Genomic DNA, 19,528 nt, shown 5'->3' with positions numbered 1-19,528 from the left:
GTTCCCACAGTGGTACTCCAATTGATAAGAGAAGGGTGACACTTTGCTGAGACACCTTAACACTGGTGTGTGACTTTCATATGCACAGTACAGGCAGTCCCCGAGTTACATACAATCTGCGGAGAGAGACAACAGGAAGTGAGAGGAAATCTACCAATAGGAAAGAAAATTCACTCCTGTAAGAGTTATCGTGAGAAAAAGGTGTCTCCGCTGAAGCTTTATCACTAATCCTTTTTTCCCACAACAGCCCCAAATTTTCAAAATCTAATTTTCATAGGGACAGAAAGTGAGGGGAGATCTTCTGAACAGGCCTGCCGAAGGGGTCCTGCATGGCTCTGAAAGGTTGCACTATCCTTGTGTTGTGATCATGCAATAAATGACCCGTTTGGACCCTATCTATGTCGTTCCATGGTGTGCTGGCAAATATCTTCGCTGTGATTTGAACCAGTGTCCAGCTGGTTGTTGCTACAGCACCCAAACTCGAGCGCTCACCCAAGAATGTGTGCAATGGGAATATGAAGTACTATTTCTGAACAGGGATAGAGACAGCAAAACAAACATTACAGGGGTGTTAACCTTTCCCTATGCTATTCAAAAAAAACGCAAACTTTTTTTGTTAGCGTTGCGCTTGCACAGTGATCAGTCGCTCTTTGCCATGACAAGTAACATAATCCCCTTAAAAAAAACATTTCACTGCATTTGTGAAGAAGGCTTCAGGGCCCCCAACAAAGTCAAGCAAGTGCCAGTACCATCTCTTACAGTTGCTTCAGCTGAGGGATCGGGGCACAACCAGTGCAGAGCTTGCCTGGGAATGGCAGCAGGCAGGTATGAGTGTGTCTGCATGGACAGTGAGGTGAAGAGTTTTGGAGGATGGCCTGGTGTCAAGAAGGGCAGCCAAGAAGCCACTTCTCTCCAGGAAAATCATCAGGGACAGACTGATATTCTGAAAAAGGTACAGGGATTGGACTGCTGAAGCCCGAGGTAAAGTAATTTTCTCTGATGAATCCCTGTTTCTGGTTGTTTGGGGCATTGGGACAAAACCTTATCTGGAGAAGAAAAGGGGGAAAAAAACCTGGGAATCAATGTCTCCTTCCCTGAGGAGCCCTCTGCCTCACCCACAAATGCGTGCATAAAGACGCTCCTCAACTACCATCAGTCCTGTGTCATGCCAACAGTAAAGTATCCTGAGACTAATCATGTGAGGGGTTGATTCTCAGTCAAGCCATGAATAAAGAATGGTACAAAAACATCCTCTGAGAGCAACTTCTCCCAACCATCCAAGAACAGTTTGGTGATGAACAATGCCTTTTCCAGCATAATGGAGCACCTTGCCATAAAGCAAAAGTGATAACTAAGGGGCTTGGGGAGCAAAACATAGAAATGTTGGGTCCATGGCCAGGAACCCCCCCCCAAGACATTAATCCTATCAATTCTTAAGAGGCAGGTGAACCAAAAAAAAACACAAACTCCAAGCATTGGATGGCTAGGGTGGGCTGCCATCGGTCAGGATGTGGCCCAAAAGTTGATTGACAGCATGCCAGGGCGAATTGCAGAGGTCTTGAAAAAGAAGGGTCGACACTGCAAATATTGACTATTTGCATAAACTTAATGTAATTGTGAATAAAAGCCTTTGACACTTATGAAATGCTTGTAATTATAATTCAGTATACCATAGTAACATCTGACAAAAAGATCTAAAAACACTGTGATTTTTGCTAATAGGAAGGGTCATTGTTCCAATAGGTGTTTGATTAGCTGGCTCTGGCTAAAGATGTCACGCAAGCACAGACAAATTTTTTTTTTTAGCTCTCTTACTAACATTCACATGTAAGGCCTCATGCACACGAGACGCAGTTAAACGCGCGTTCAGATGCAGTTGGACAGTTTTTTCAACTGCACCTGAACTCATTCAATGTTATCCTATGTGTCCATGCACACAGTCTCGTTTTTTTGCGTTTATATGCAGTTGCGTTTAATCTAGTTTTTCCAGAAGCAAAAAAATGCGTTCAGAAACAAAAATTTCTGCGTTTCAGACGCTAAACGCGGCTAAACGCGGCACCCGCGTTTAGCCGCGTTTGCGTTTATATGCGTTTTTAAAGGTGACCTTTTTTTTTACATTAAAAATCTCAAAAATTATTGCAAATGATGAAAAACCATTAGAAAAATATTTTAAACAATTGCAATTGCAAGTGGACAATCCACAACTTGTGGCAAGTGACGTGGCAAGTGGACAATCCACAACTTGTGGCAAGTGACATGGCAGGTGGCAAGTGATGTGGCAAGTGGACAATCCACAACTTGTGGCAAGTGACGTGGCAGGTGAAGTGGCAAGTGACGTGGAAAGTGGACAATCCACAACTTGTGGCAAGTGACGTGGCAAGTGACCTGGCAGGTGACGCGGCAAGTGACTTGGCAGGTGATGTGGCAAGTGGAAAATCAACAACTTGTGGCAGGTGACTGGCATGTGACGTGGCAAGTGGACAATCCATAACTTGTGGCAGGTGACGTGGCAAGTGACGTGGCAAGTGGACAATCCACTTGTGGCAGGGGACGTGGCAAGTGACGTGGCAAGTGGACAATCCACTTGTGGCAGGTGATGTGGCAGGTGATGTGGCAAGTGACGTGGCGAGTGGACAATCCACAACTTGTGGCAGGTGATGTGGCAAGTGATGTGGCAAGTGGACAATACACTTGTGGCAGGTGACGTGGCAGTGGACGTGGCAAGGGACGTGGCAAGTGGACAATCCAAAACTTGTGGCAGGTGACGTGGCAAGTGACGTGGCAGGTGACGTGGCAAGTGATGTGGCAAGTGGACAATCCACAGCTTGTGGCAAGTGACGTGGCAAGTGGACAATCTACAACTTGTGGCAGGTGACGTGGCAAGTGAACAATCCACAACTTGTGGCAGGTGACGTGGCAAGTGACGTGGCAGGTGATGTGGCAAGTGACGCGGCAAGTAGACAATCCACAACTTGTGGCAGGTGATGTGGCAAGTGACGTGGCAGGTGATGTGGCAAGTGGACAATCCACAACTTGTGGCAGGTGATGTGGCTGGTGACGTGGCAAGTGGACAATCCACAGCTTGTGGCAGGTGGCATGGCAGATGACGTGGAAAGTGGACAATCCACATCTCGTGGCAAGTGACGTGGCAGCTGACGTGGCAAGTGACGTGGCAAGTGGACAATCCAAAACTTGTGGCAGGTGACGTGGCAAGTGACGTGGCAGGTGACGTGGCAAGTGGACAATCCACAGCTTGTGGCAAGTGGACAATCCACAGCTTGTGGCAGGTGGCATGGCAGATGACATGGAAAGTGGACAATCCACATCTCGTGGCAAGTGACGTGGCAGCTGACGTGGCAAGTGACGTGGCAAATGGACAATCCAAAACTTGTGGCAGGTGACGTGGCAGGTGACGTGGCAAGTGATGTGGCAAGTGGACAATCCACAGCTTGTGGCAAGTGACGTGGCAAGTGGACAATCCACAACTTGTGGCAGGTGACGTGGCAAGTGACGTGGCAAGTGATGTGGCAAGTGGACAATCCACAGCTTGTGGCAAGTGACGTGGCAAGTGGACAATCCACAACTTGTGGCAGGTGACGTGGCAAGTGACGTGGCAGGTGACGTGGCAAGTGATGTGGCAAGTGGACAATCCACAGCTTGTGGCAAGTGACGTGGCAAGTGGACAATCCACAACTTGTGGCAGGTGACGTGGCAAGTGAACAATCCACAACTTGTGGCAGGTGACGTGGTAAGTGACGTGGCAGGTGATGTGGCAAGTGACGCGGCAAGTAGACAATCCACAACTTGTGGCAGGTGATGTGGCAAGTGACGTGGCAGGTGATGTGGCAAGTCACGTGACAATCCACAGCTTGTGGCAGGTGGCATGGCAGATGATGTGGAAAGTGGACAATCCACATCTCGTGGCAAGTGACGTGGCAGGTGATGTGGCAAGTGACGTGGCAAGTGGACAATCCACAATTTGTGGCAGGTGACGTGGCAGGTGATGTGGCAAGTGGACAATCCCCAACTTGTGGCAAGTGACGTGGCAAGTGGACAATCCACAACTTGTGGCAGGTGCCGTGGCAAGTGACACGGCAAATGCAAGTGTACAACTGCTCTCTATGCTGCTGCTGCTCACTCTGATCAAAATAGCAGAAATAGTTAAAAAAAATGCTTTGAGAGCTTGGGGAAGGTCTACACGATGTTATCTTTATAAACGCGTTTAAACGCAAACGCGTCTAAACGCGTCTAAACGCGGCATGCAAACGCGGCAAAACGCGCGTTTCTAAACGCGCGTTTCAGCTTTTTTTTAACAGAGGTTTCATCTGCGTCTCGTGTGCATGAGGCCTAAGACTTTGAATGGCTTGGAAACAAGGACTTTGGTTCTGAACATAAATGGGGGGAAAAACAAACAAACCCTGTAAGACAAAGGCATAATGAGCTTATTATGAAATACCTTAGAAAGAAGCCCCCGCAGCAGAAACCCCGGCCACCGCTGAGGGGGCTGACATGTTTCCCTGGTTGAGTGGCCAGAGCCGCGATGTCGCTCCTGCGCATGCGCACGGAAGCCCTCGGTTCCGGCACGATACACAAGACCTTCAGAGTGCATGCGCTGCTAATGTCAGGAGCTGCATGCAGGGTGAATATCTCCTAAATGGTGCACGTTAACCTTATTATTATTATTATATTATACAGGTTTTATATAGCGCCAACAGTTTGCTCAGCGCTTTGCAACATGCGGGCAGACATTACAGTTACATTACAATTTGGTACAAGAGGAATCAGAGGGCCCTGCTCGTTAGAGCTTACAATCTAAAAATATAGGCTTACTTGGAGGTAAAAAAGAATCACGAAAGCGGGGTATACAACCACTTTAACAAGTTACATATTAACTGGACTAGGACCTTTCCGAAAAGCCATTATAATATACTAGATTGGTTACTCTTGCTGGTTTTTTATTTTTAAGGAAAAACAAATGTCACCAAGCACTGGAAAAATATGGCACTTATATTAATAAAAAAAGAAAAAAAAAAACATTAAATTCACACAAATTCTGCTTGCGCATTAACTCATTAAACAGTTCCTTCAGTTCATAAAAAAACAAGGTAAGGTCCATTTTAGAGCAGGAGCCCTTTGCTCTAAAACTCAAAGTTTCCAAACTGTACAGTGTGGCTGTTGGGCTTCGGCTGTGGTTTGTATCCAATGCGGTCATGGATAGTCTGCTCTCTCGTTTTAGAGTCACCACTGAGTGACACAGCAGCATCTTCTTCACTGGCAGACAGATCCACCTCTTCTCGCTGTTTTTTACGGCTCTACAAAAAAAATAAAAAATAAAAGTATTATAAATAAATGTAAATAAAGGTGACAGAAGGAATGTCTTGTGTTGGCGGAGTGTTGGCGGCACAGTGGTGTAGTGGTTAGCACTCACCTAGCAGTAAGAAGGGTCACTGGTTCAAATCCCAACCATGACACTACCTGCCTGGAGTTTGCATGTTCTCCCTGTGCCTGCGTGGGTTTCCTCCGGGTACTCCGGTTTCCTCCCACAATCCAAAGACATGCAGGTAGGCTAATTGGCTTCTGTCCAAAATTGGCCCTAGTATATGAATGGGGACCTTGGATTGTGGGCTCTTTGAGGGTAGGGACCGATGTGAGTGTGCAATGTACAGGGACAATTGTAGACACTCAGGTTGAACTAGATGGACTGGTGTCTTTATTCAACCTTACAAACTATGAAACTATGAAGGAATAATCCAACATTGAGCCACATGGAAAAATGTGTTTCATTTAACAATCAGAGCGTGCCCAGTCCCAGCCATTCATTATCTAATGAAGCACTGCATGGCCAGTTTGCTGGGACTATCTAATGCAGTGCTCGACAAAACCCGGTCGCCAGGTCGCATTGGCGACTAGAATCAGCGACCTTGCGCCTGGGGCAGCATAGCTGGGGGTATCCCGTCTCCGTGGACCCCCCCCCCCCCCACCGCGCGATCGCGTCGGGCCGCGCCGCAGGCGGCCGGTAATTGAGCCCCCGGCTTTGAGGCCTTCTGAGATCCTTTGGTTCCTTCTGGAATCTGGCGCCCTCTTGTGGTGGCCGTTGGAATTACAACCAACAATGCTAATTGATTTCCTGCCAGTCTTTCTCCATCCCTTTACTTAGAACCCCTAAACAAAACAAAAAAAAAAATATATATATATATATATATATATATATATATATATATATATATATTTTATTATTTATTCTAACACCCTAGAGAGTAAAATGGTGGTCGTTGCAATACTGTCTGTCACACCGTATTTGCACAGCGGACTTACAAGCGCACTTTTTTGGGGGAAAAAATTTTTATTTAATAAAAAAAAAGACAACAGTAAAGTTAGCCTAATTTTTTTTTTATATTGTGAAAGATAATGTTACGCCGAGTAAATCGATACCCAACATGTCACGCTTCAAAATTGCGCCCGCTCATGGAATGGCGACAAACTTTTACCCTTTAAAATCTCCATAGGCGACGTTTAAAAAATTCTATAGGTTGCACGTTTTGAGTTACAGAGGAAGTCTGGGGCTAGAATTATTGCTCTTACTCTACCGATCGCAGCGATACCTCACATGTGTGGTTTGAACACCGCTTTCATATATGCGTTCGCTTCTGCACGCAAGCTTGGTGAGACAGGGAGCATTTAAAACATTTTTTTTCTCATTTTAACTTTTATTTTAATTTTTTTCACTGTTCTTTAAAAAAAAAAAAAATGTGTGTCACTTTTATTCCTATTACAAGGAATGTAAAAATCCCTTGTAATAGAAAAAAGCATGACAGGTCCTCTTTTATATATGAGATCTGGGGTCAGAGAGACCTCACATCTCATATTTACACTAAAATGCAATTTAAAAATGTCCCTCTAAGAGCTATGGGCAATGACTTGGAGACAGGTGGGGGGCTGGGGGCTATCTTCCCCTCACTCGTCTCCATGTCAGGCCAGGGACAGGTCCAGATCGCCGTCACGGACCTGGCTCCTAACTTTTTTAGCTGGCTCCTAGATTCCAAGCAAATTTGTCAACCCCTGATCTAATGAGTCCTTCCTTTAGGCACTTCTATGCCTAAAGACTGAAACTTCGTACACACTGCTAGTTATTTTTTTGTTCAACCCAGCGGGCTAAGCCAAAAAAAAGAAAATGACAGCTCAGGTCGGAGCCCCTGTACTAACAATTCAATTTTAGTACATAGATCTCCCCTGCTATTCTATTGTGTTCTAACAGGGGGATGACCCTCCTGCCAGAACACTACAGTAAGCGCTTTCAGCCATTGCTTGATCAGGAGCCAGTCGGCAGACCTTTTTCCGTCATGCTGGCTTCTATCGGACTTGTTGCAGTACACACGGGCCACGGTCGCATGTTGGCCAGTTTCTATTGAACCTGCTGATGCCAACTGACGTTCGGCCCATATGTCAGTTGGCACATCCTCTCTAGGTGATCTATGTACAGTGCCTTGCGAAAGTATTCAGCCCCCTTGAACTTTTCAACCTTTTGCCACATTTCAGGCTTCAAACATGAAGATATAAAATTTTAATTTTTTGTGAAGAATCACCAACAAGTGGGACACAATTGTGAAGTGGAACGAAATCTATTGGATAATTTACATTTTTTTAGCAAATAAAAAACTGAAAAGTGGTGCGTGCAAAATTATTCGGCCCCTTTACTTTCAGTGCAGCAAACTCACTCCAGAAGTTCAGCGAGGATCTCTGAATGATCCAATGTTGTCCTAAAGGACTGATGGTGAAAATAGAATCCACCTGTGTGTAATCAAGTCTCTGTATAAATGCACTTGCTCTGTGATAGTCTCAGGGTTCTTTTGAAAGCGCAGGGAGCATCATGAAGACCAAGGAACACACCAGGCAGGTCCGTAATACTGTTGTGGAGAAGTTTAAAGCCAGATTTGGATACAAAAAGATTTCCCAAGCTTTAAACATCCCAAGGAGCACTGTGCAAGCGATCATTTTGAAATGGAAGGAGTATCAGACCACTGCAAATCTACCAAGACCTGGCCGTCCCTCTAAACTTTCAGCTCAGACAAGGAGAAGACTGATCAGAGATGCAGCCAAGAGGCCCATGATCACTCTGGATGAACTGCAGAGAACTACAGCTGAGGTGGGAGAGTCTGTCCATAGGACAACAATCAGTCGTACACTGCACAAATCTGGCCTTTATGGAAGAGTGGCAAGAAGAAAGCCATTTCTCAAAGATAGCCATAAAAAGTCTCGTCTAAAGTTTGCCACAAGCCACCTGGGAGACACACCAAACATGTGGAAGAAGGTGCTCTGGTCAGATGAAACCAAAATCGAACTTTTTGCCCACAATGCAAAACGATATGTTTGGCGTAAAAGCAACACAGCTCATCACCCTCAACACACCATCCCCACTGTCAAACATGGTGGTGGCAGCATCATGGTTTGGGCCTGCTTTTCTTCAGCAGGGACAGGGAAGATGGTTAAAATTGAGGGGAAGATGGATGCAGCCAAATACAGGACCATTCTGGATGAAAACCTGTTGGAGTCTGCAAAAGACCTGAAACTGGGACGGAGATTTATCTTCCAACAAGACAATGATCCCAAACATACAGAAAAATCTACAAAGGAATGGTTCACAAATAAACGTATCCAGGTTTTAGAATGGCCAAGTCAAAGTCCAGACCTGAATCCAATCGAGAATCTGTGGAAAGAGCTGAAAACTGCTGTTCACAAATGCTCTCCATCCAACCTCACTGAGCTCGAGCTGTTTTGCAAGGAAGAATGGGCAAGAATTTCAGTCTCTCGATGTGCAAAACTGATAGAGACATACCCCAAGCGACTTGCAGCTGTAATCGCAGCAAAAGGTGGCTCTACAAAGTATTAACGCAAGGGGGCCGAATATTTTTCCACGCCCCACTTTTCATTTTTTTATTTGTTAAAAAATCCAATAGATTTCGTTCCACTTCACAATTGTTGGTGATTTTTCACAAAAAATAAAAATGTTATATCTTTATGTTTGAAGCCTGAAATGTGGCAAAAGGTTGAAAAGTTCAAGGGGGCCGAATACTTTCGCAAGGCACTGTATTTGTAAAAAAAATTTTAAAAAAATTAAAAAAAACACTCCCCCATGTGGTTTTCTCACCTCCAGTTCTTTACGGATACTTTCAAATTCCTCAATATCATCAAGTTTCAGTTCCAGGCGTGTGGGCTTCCTGCGCAGCATCTTGAAATCTATATTGTATAGAGATATCAATGTTCATTCATCATGCAACAGGGAAAAAGGCTATACAGTACGAAATCATAAGACAAACACATCAGTCACAGGATGGGGAGCCCAAACTGATATCCACCAATGAAATAGAACAGTCGTGATGAGGCAGCTTGAGGGCAAACAACAAGACCACAGACTACATGTAGAATGTGCTCTAAAACATGACAGCAAACAGAGGAGACCTACATAAAAAGGGAGGCATCCAAATCATTCAGTGTTTATAATGATGGTATGAATAGCAACCATAACACTGGTTAAAAAGGCATAGCAGTGCCTTCAAAATGCGTTCCGATTGGCCAGACAACATGTGGGCGGCTCCCCAGTTTGACAGCCCTGGACCACTCCCACCCAAAGACACAGCTGACTTCTCCACGAGGCTTACCGAGGCTCCAGCTGCAGCTAACACACAGTACTCATGGATCCCCCAATAGAGACTTTCCGGCAGTCCTCTTGTGCCACTGTGCGTGGAAACTCCCACCCTCTCTCGCACTCTGCAAGTGCTCCAACATTTTTCATGCAAGTTTTTAGTGTTATTTTATACCTATATACTGAATAAATTCCTAAGCTGTTTAAAGGATTGACTTGGCGCTTCTCTCTCCTCCTTTTGCCAACCATAACACTGGGAATGAAACCTAACACCAAACAGCTCACAATCTAAAACAGAAGGGATAGACACAAGACATGGCAAGATAAATATTTCAACATTTGTTGTAGATAAAGGCACTATCATGGGAAAATCAGAACTTTCAGAGAATAGTGGATTTGGATTAGAGCTGCATGATTCCTGTTAAAGAATCAGATCACAGATCTTCCCCCCTCACGATCTAAAACAAAGCATTTTACAGATTCTATGCAGAGTTTTCTGCTCACAGCTGCTTGATGTCTAAACAAAAAAAAAAAAGAAAGAAAGAAACAGGCAGTCTGCCAAGTTTATGACAACATCGCTGGAGGTGGAGATAAGGAGAAACATTGTATCGCTTCATCCTTTTAGATCAAAGGAATGAACTTTGGTCTGTAAATGAGGGAAGTTTACCCACTTAACCACTTTCAGACCGGACCATTTTACTGACTTAAGACCAGACCACTTTTTGCAATTCGGCACAGCGTCGCTTTAACTGACAGTGGCTCCCAAACAAAATTGACCTCCTTTTTTTCCCACAAATAGAGATTTCTTTTGGTGGTATTTGATCACCCCTGCAGGTTTTTTTTTTTTTTGCGCTATAAACAAAAATAGAGTGACAACTTTGAAAAAAAACGCATCATTTTTTACTTTTTGTTATAATAAATATCCCCGGCGGCGATTAGCGATTTTTATTGTGACTGCGACATCGTGGCGGACACATCGGGCATTTTTGGGACCATTGTCATTTATGCAGCAATCACTGCTATACAAATGCAGTGATTCCTGTGTAAATGACACTGGCAGTGAAGGAGTTAACCAGGAGGTGGCAGTATAGGGGTTAAATGTTCCTAGGGGCGTGTTACCAACTGTGGGGGGGCTGGGCTTTGTTTTAGTGAACACTGATCTCTGCTCTAATCACATGGAGCAGAGATCAGCGTCACTTGTTGCTAGGCAGATTGGGGATATACTATTTACAACGGCATCTCCTCGTTCAGCCGCACCGTGAGACGATCGCGGGTGCGCCCACGGCAATCGAGTCCACGGGACCCGCGACCGGACTCATGGGGGTCCCGACCGGCACGCAAGCACGCCACCGGCAGCGCGCACGTGATGGCAGGGCGGCATTTAAAAGTGGACATACCTGTACGCCAATATGCCTGCCCGTGCCATTCTGCCGACGTACACCGGTGTGCGCCGGTCGGGAAGTGGTTAAAGAATAAACATTTTTTGACACTTGTTTACAAGTTTAAAATCAGTATTTTTTGCTAGACAATTAATTAGAACCCCAAAACATTGAATATTTTTTTTAAGCAGAGACCAGGGTGGATTTCATTTAAATCAACTCGATTTAAATCATAGTTTTTCAAGAGCAATTGTCATCTCAGTCCCACAGCTGCTCCTCCTCTGACCCGCTGTTGACCCAACAGTCCCATTCACTTTAATGAGAAGGCTGGTGATGCAACAGCAGGTGAGTGGATGCCTACTAACAGGCGGTGCCATGATGGATCTGAAATGACAGGTGCTCTTTAAATGTAAGGACTTATTCTTGCTGGAAGTTAGAATCTATAATATTTACAAACATGAAGGTTTCCCATTTAGAATAATAATCTGTCAGGTTAGTAAAACGGTGATATCAGAACTGATTCAATCATACAAATTGCAGTGTACATAGATTTGCAAAACAATGGGATAAAAGAACATTTCTAAACTTTGGTTTATAACATTGTTACTGTGAAATGGTGTGAATGCATCAATGCAGTGAATGTTATCTCAGCTTGCATGTAAATTTAAATATTGCAGAATATACAGCCTTGTCCTACATAACTAAGCTCCATTTCATGCTGAATAAACAAAATTATTAATGGATCTTAAATAAAAAAAACTATCTTTAGACAGATTTAGATACTCTAAAAGCACGTTATTAAAATAAATTTGCTAAAAATAAATAAAAAAAAAAAGCATTTCGATTTTTTTTTTTTAAATCATTGATTTATATCCACCCTAGAGTATAAAATGGCGGTTGTTGCAATATTTTACGTCACACTGTATTTGCACGGCGGTCTTTCAAATGCATTTTTTGGGGGGAAAGACACACTTGAATGAATTAATAAAAAAACTAAATGGTAATGTAGCGCTGGTACTCCTAATGAGTACGCGCTATATGTTAAATTTAGTTTTTGCCCAAAACTGTAATAAGTTTTGGGACTAGTTGTGCTAAATTGTACCTTGGCATCAGTTTGGCTAGGCTTTATAGAAGTTCTGCTTGGTCATAAGTGGGGTTGTACACCTGTGGGAGGCTTTAGAACGCAGTCTTGTTGGACGCATTGGGTACCAATCTCTGTCTCTGAACCAATCAGTGGGAGTTTGTCTAACTGCATAATCTTGGAGAGGGTACTTAAGGTGCCGAGGTCACGTGGTTCGGGGGTTCAGGTCCAGAAGTTGGACTCCGTGGTCCTGGTCCTCCTGATCAGCCCCCAAGGGCCCTCATGGCCTGGGGTGCGGATCCATCCGTTTCCGAGCCTCAGGACTGGAAGGAGGATTCTAAGGTGTTCCGGTGCCGTCTCGGGTTTTGGAGAGGCCCAGCAACTCTACATGTGACCAGGGGAGGACTCTTCAGTAAGAGAGCCACGCACAAGGCTGGCTGCTCAGTAAGAGCCTGAAAGCAGAGCTGCCATGGACATTGATTGAATCCACAATTCTTACGGTATCGCCGGACCGGCTGAAAGATTCTGGTACAGTAAGAAAAGTTCCTACTTCTACCCTTTCAGTGGTAACTAAGTTTCCAAGTTTCCAACCAAGTCTGCGTGAGAGACTTTGAAAAGCTAGAATTACCTGTTGGCTGCTAAACCCAAAACGTAAGAATTTATCCAACAGTTAAAGAGTCCAGTTGCGAACGGCTGTTCCCTGGACTGTGTACATAGAGAGAGACTTCAACGGTTTCAAGCACCTGAGCTAAACTCTACCCTGATACCCTCTATTCCCAACTTAGAGACTGAGTATTTTAAGTGAGATCTCACGCATAGCTATAAAAGTAGGGGAGCTCCCATATATATATATATATATATATATATATATATCAGGGCTCGACAAAACCCGGTCGCCAGGTCGCATTGGCGACTAGAAATAGCGACCTCGCGCCTGGGGCAGCACAGCTGGGGGTATCCTGTGTCTGTGGACCCCCCCAGCGTGATCGCGTCGGGCCGTTCCGCCGGCGGCCGAAAATTTAGGCCGCGGCTTTGAGGCCTTCTGCGGTCCTATGATTCCTTATGGAATCTGGCGCCCTCTTGTGGTCGCCGTTGGTATGACAAACCAGCAATGTTAATGAAGATTCCTCTGCCTGTATTATATTACCTGCCTCTTCTTCCCTTTATTTAGAACCCCCTAAACATTATATATATTTTTTATTCTAACACCCTAGAGAATAAAATGGTGGTTGTTGCAATACTGTCTGTCACACCGTATTTGTGCAGCGGACTTACAAGCGCACTTTTGTTGGGAAAAATAATTTAGTTAATAAAAAAATAAGACAACAGTAAAGTTAGCCCAATTATTTTTTATATTGTGAAAGATAATGTTACACCGAGTAAATTGATACCCAACATATCACGCTTCAAAATTGCACCCGCTCATGGAATGGCGACAAACTTTTACCCTTTAAAATCTCCATAGGCGACGTTTAAAAAAAATTCTACAGGTTGCACGTTTTGAGTTACAGAGGAGGTCTGGGGTAGAATTATTGCTCTCGCTCTACCGATCACGGCGCTACCTCCTATGTGTGGTTCGAACACCGATTTTTATATGCGGGCAGGACAGGGCGCGTTTAAAAATTATTATTTTTTCTGCTTTATTTTAACTTTTTTTTTTTCCACTGTTCTTTTAAAAAAAATGTTGTGTCACTTTTATTCTTATTACAAGGAATGTAAAAATCCCTTGTAATAGAAAAAGCATGACAGGTCCTCTTAAATATGAGATCTGGGGTCAGAGAGACCTCACATCTCATATTTACACTAAAATGCAATTGAAAAAAAAATTGTCATTTGAAAAAAATAAAATGTCCCTATAAGAGCTATGGGCAATGACTTGGAGACGGGGGGGCGGCGACGGCGCTGCTATCTTCCCCTCACTCGTCTCCATGTCAGGCCAGGGACAGGTCCGGATCGTCGTCACGGACCTGGCTCCTAACTTTTTAAGCTGGCTCCTAGATTCCAAGCAAATTTGTCAACCCCTGATATATATATATATATATATATATATATATATATATATATATATATATATATATATATATATATATATATATATATATATATATATATATATATATATATATATATATATATATATGCATATTGTTTGTAACTGTTTTATCAAAGTTCATTGTCCTGTCAATCTATGTTGGATGACAGTACAATTACTGTAATCACCTGTTTGAATAATATATTTACAGTAAAATATACGTTGGTTAAGTACCCAGTTGTGTGTATTGTTTTCTCCCAGTAGGTGGAGCCAGTGGATCCTGAGGTTACAATACAGGTATATTGTGTTATATTACATTGTATTGTATTGCACCACAGCTGTGTCAAGGGGACCAAGCCATTTCAGTGGGGGTTCATATATATTATAGGCTTTCCTGTAGGTAAAAGTAAAAAAAAATGAGTATACAACCGCTTTAAATATGAGATCTGGGGTCAGAGAGACCTCAGATCTCATATTTACACTAAAATGCAATTAAAAAAAATTTCATTTGAAAAATAAATAAATAAAATGTCCCTCTAAGAGCTATGGGCAATGACTTGGAGACGGGGGGTGGGGCGGCGCTATCTTCCCCTCATTCGTCTCCATGTCAGGCCAGGGACAGGTCCGGATCGCCGTTACCGACCTGGCTCCTAACTTTTTAAGCTGGCTCCTAGATTCCAAGCAAATTTGTCAAGCCCTGGTGTAAAGGATCACCAGGTGAAAGAAAAGCCTGAACATAAGCTGGGATACACTACATGTATAGTTTTAGGGATAGATACACTTTAACATGAAGAGGAGAGCACACTGGCACTTGTAGTATTCCTGTATACACAATGAGGGCGCACTGGGACTTGTAGTACTCCTGTATACACAATGAGGGTGCACTGGGACTTGTAGTACCCATGTATACACAATGAGGGCGCACTGGGACTTGTAGTACCCCTGCATACACAAGGAGGGTGCACTGGGACTTGTAGTACTCCTCTATACACAAGGGGGGCGCACTGGGACTTATAGTACCCCTGTATACACAAGGAGGGTGCCCTGGGACTTGTAGTACTCCTCCTCTATACACAAGGGGGGCGCACTGGGACTTGTAGTATGCCTCTATACACAAGGGGGATGCACTGGGACTATTAGTACTCCTCTATACACAAGGGGGGCGCACTGGGACTTGTAGCACTCCTCTATACACAAGGGGGGCGCACTGGGACTTGTAGTACTCCTCTATACACAAGGGGGGCGCACTGGGACTTGTAGTACTCCTCTATACACAAGGGGGGCGCACTGGGACTTTTAGTACTCCTCTATACACAAGGGGGCGCACTGGGACTTTTAGTACTCCTCTATACACAAGGGGGCGCACTGGGACTTGTAGTACCCCTCTATACACAAGGAGGGCGCACTGGGACTTGTAGTACCCCTCTATACATAAGGAGGGTGCACTGGGACTTGTACCCCTGTATACACAAAGGGGTACACTGGGACTTGTAGTACCCCTGTATACACAATGAGGGCACACTGGGACTTGTACTACCCCTCTATACACAAGGAGGGCGCACTGGGACTTGTAGTACTCCTATATACACTAGGAGGGCGCACTGGGACTTGTAGTACCCCTCTATACATAAGGAGGGCGCACTGGGAATTGTAGTACCCCTCTATACATAAGGAGGGCGCACTGGGACTTGTAGTACCCCTGTATACATAATGAGGGCGCACTGGGACTTGTAGTACTTCTATATACACAAGAAGGGCGCACTGGGACTTGTAGTACCCCTCTATACATAAGGAGGGCACACTGGGACTTGTAGTACCCCTCTATACATAAGGAGGGTGCACTGGGACTTGTAGTACTCCTCTATACACAAGGAGGGCACACTGGGACTTGTAGTAATCCTCTATACACAAGGGGGGTACACTGGGACTTGTAGTACCCCTCTATACACAAGGAGGGCGCACTGGGACTTGAAGTACTCCTGTATACACAAGGAGGGCGCACTGGGACTTGTAGTACCCCTCTATACATAAGGAGGGCGCACTGGGACTTGTAGTACTCCTGTATACACAATGAGGGTGCACTGGGACTTGTAGTACCCATGTATACACAATGAGGGCGCACTGGGACTTGTAGTACCCCTGCATACACAAGGAGGGTGCACTGGGACTTGTAGTACTCCTCTATACACAAGGGGGGCGCACTGGGACTTATAGTACCCCTGTATACACAAGGAGGGTGCCCTGGGACTTGTAGTACTCCTCCTCTATACACAAGGGGGGCGCACTGGGACTTGTAGTATGCCTCTATACACAAGGGGGATGCACTGGGACTATTAGTACTCCTCTATACACAAGGGGGGCGCACTGGGACTTGTAGCACTCCTCTATACACAAGGGGGGCGCACTGGGACTTGTAGTACTCCTCTATACACAAGGGGGGCGCACTGGGACTTGTAGTACTCCTCTATACACAAGGGGGGCGCACTGGGACTTTTAGTACTCCTCTATACACAAGGGGGCGCACTGGGACTTGTAGTACCCCTCTATACACAAGGAGGGCGCACTGGGACTTGTAGTACCCCTCTATACATAAGGAGGGTGCACTGGGACTTGTACCCCTGTATACACAAAGGGGTACACTGGGACTTGTAGTACCCCTGTATACACAATGAGGGCACACTGGGACTTGTACTACCCCTCTATACACAAGGAGGGCGCACTGGGACTTGTAGTACTCCTATATACACAAGGAGGGCGCACTGGGACTTGTAGTACCCCTCTATACATAAGGAGGGCGCACTGGGAATTGTAGTACCCCTCTATACATAAGGAGGGCGCACTGGGACTTGTAGTACCCCTGTATACATAATGAGGGCGCACTGGGACTTGTAGTACTTCTATATACACAAGGAGGGCGCACTGGGACTTGTAGTACCCCTCTATACATAAGGAGGGCACACTGGGACTTGTAGTACCCCTCTATACATAAGGAGGGTGCACTGGGACTTGTAGTACTCCTCTATACACAAGGAGGGCACACTGGGACTTGTAGTAATCCTCTATACACAAGGGGGGTACACTGGGACTTGTAGTACCCCTCTATACACAAGGAGGGCGCACTGGGACTTGAAGTACTCCTGTATACACAAGGAGGGCGCACTGGGACTTGTAGTACCCCTCTATACATAAGGAGGGCGCACTGGGACTTGTAGTACTCCTGTATACACAAGGAAGGCACACTGGGACTTGTAGTACCCCTCTATACATAAGGAGGGCGCACTGGGACTTGTAGTACTCCTCTATACACAAGGAGGGCACACTGGGACTTGTAGTAATCCTCTATACACAAGGGGGGTACACTGGGACTTGTAGTACCCCTCTATACACAAGGAGGGCGCACTGGGACTTGAAGTACTCCTGTATACACAAGGAGGGCGCACTGGGACTTGTAGTACCCCTCTATACATAAGGAGGGCGCACTGGGACTTGTAGTACTCCTGTATACACAAGGAGGGCACACTGGGACTTGTAGTACCCCTCTATACATAAGGAGGGTGCACTGGGACTTGTAGTACTCCTCTATACACAAGGAGGGCACACTGAGACTTGTAGTAATCCTCTATACACAAGGGGGGTACACTGGGACTTGTAGTACCCCTCTATACACAAGGAGGGCGCACTGGGACTTGTAGTACCCCTGTATACACAATGAGGGCACACTGGGACTTGTAGTACCCCTGTATACACAATGAGGGCACACTGGGACTTGTAGTACCCCTGTATACACAATGAGGGCACACTGGGACTTGTAGTACCCCTGTATACACAATGAGGGCACACTGGGACTTGTACTACCCCTCTATACACAAGGAGGGCGCACTGGGACTTGTAGTACTCCTGTATACACAAGGAGGGCGCACTGGGACTTGTAGTACTCCTGTATACACAAGGAGGGCGCACTGGGACTTGTAGTACCCCTCTATACATAAGGAGGTCGCACTGGGACTTGTAGTACCCATCTATACATAAGGAGGGTGCACTGGGACTTGTAGTACCCCTTTATACACAAGGAGGGTGCACTGGGACTTGTAATACCCCTTTATACACAAGGAGGGTGCAGTGGGACTTGTAGTACACCTCTATACACAAGGAGGGCGCACTGGGACTTGTGGTACCCCTCTATACACAAGGAGGGTGCACTGGGACTTGTAGTACTCCTCTATACACAAGGAGGGCACACTGGGACTTGTAGTACCCCTGTATACACAATGAGGGCACACTGGGACTTGTAGTACCCCTGTATACACAATGAGGGCACACTGGGACTTGTAGTACCCCTGTATACACAATGAGGGCACACTGGGACTTGTACTACCCCTGTATACACAAGGAGGGCGCACTGGGACTTGTAGTACTCCTGTATACACAAGGAGGGCGCACTGGGACTTGTAATACTCCTGTATACACAAGGGGGGCGCACTGGGACTTGTAGTACCCCTCTATACTTAAGGAGGGCGCACTGGGACTTGTAGTACCCATCTATACATAAGGAGGGTGCACTGGGACTTGTAGTACCCCTTTATACACAAGGAGGGTGCACTGGGACTTGTAATACCCCTTTATACACAAGGAGGGCGCAGTGGGACTTGTAGTACTCCTCTATACACAAGGAGGGCGCACTGGGACTTGTGGTACCCCTCTATACACAAGGAAATGTTGACATTTGTAGTACCCCTATGACAAGCCCGCTCCCACTCACCGAATCACTTCCCCCGCCTCTCCGCCTTCTGCTCCCGGCATGCACTGCGACAGGGAAAACGTCACTTCCGGTCTGGAGGCGGAAGCAGCGTGTGTAGAGCGTCCGGGACCTTCTGAGGGGAGTCCGAGCAGAGTGAGTATCAGTCGGTGTCACCCCCATCCTTCCTGTGTATAGACCCGTATGTAGTCACCTCTGTAAGAGAACCTGTCACCCGAGGATGGGAGCTCACCCGGCCTGTACACACCACGTCATTATTGTATGTCCGGGGTACTGAGGGATGTGTGACCCTGTCTGTATAATGCACAGTTTGGGGGGGATTCCCTGTCTGTATAATGTACAGTGTATGGGGGGGCCCCCTGTCTGTATAATCAGTGTGTGGGGGGACCCCTGTATGTACAGTGTATGGGGGGGACCCCTGTCTGTATAATGTACAGTGTATGGGGGGGACCCCTGTCTGTATAATGTAGGGCTGTGAAAATTAAAGATTAATTGTTTTGATCGATCAAAATTCTTTTGATCGGTACTCGCCTCTCCGCCAGCTTCCGGGAGTTCCGTTGGAGATCCGGTGACGTCACGGACATCGACGTCACTGAACTCCCCCCCCCCCTTCCCCAAGTGCCTCCTTCCGCTAATGAAG

At 45.7% G+C, this 19,528-nt stretch overlaps 2 protein-coding genes across 3 annotated transcripts in view; one reads left to right on the top strand and one right to left on the bottom strand.

Moving 5' to 3' along the window:
- Nucleotides 1–1,587: 1,587 nt before the first annotated feature.
- On the bottom strand, nt 1,588–18,994 carry CDC26 (cell division cycle 26). The gene is made up of 4 exons (XM_077475105.1): nt 18,892–18,994; nt 9,146–9,234; nt 4,355–5,312; nt 1,588–1,834 (listed from the first exon to the last, which is right to left on the bottom strand). The coding sequence occupies exons 2-3, from the start codon at nt 9,224–9,226 to the stop codon at nt 5,139–5,141; spliced, it is 255 nt and encodes an 84-aa protein (XP_077331231.1). The 5' UTR covers nt 9,227–9,234; nt 18,892–18,994; the 3' UTR covers nt 1,588–1,834; nt 4,355–5,138.
- The window catches only part of PRPF4 (pre-mRNA splicing tri-snRNP complex factor PRPF4), a 74,763-nt gene continuing 74,167 nt past the window's right edge, over nt 18,933–19,528 (top strand). The window contains exon 1 of one of the 2 annotated variants that reach the window (XM_077475069.1): nt 18,933–19,023. The gene's annotated coding sequence lies outside the window, so the exon portion shown is untranslated. The remainder of the gene's footprint in view (nt 19,024–19,528) is intronic. The other variant, XM_077475091.1, reaches the window with a different exon arrangement.

The sequence above is a fragment of the Lithobates pipiens genome, unplaced genomic scaffold, assembly GCF_037356315.1.
Source record: "Lithobates pipiens isolate NorthernLeopardFrog02 unplaced genomic scaffold, aLitPip1_a1.2 Scaffold_1, whole genome shotgun sequence".
NCBI lineage: Eukaryota > Metazoa > Chordata > Amphibia > Anura > Ranidae > Lithobates > Lithobates pipiens.
Note: the sequence above shows the minus strand (reverse complement) of the source record. Positions and strands in the feature narration are given on the sequence as shown.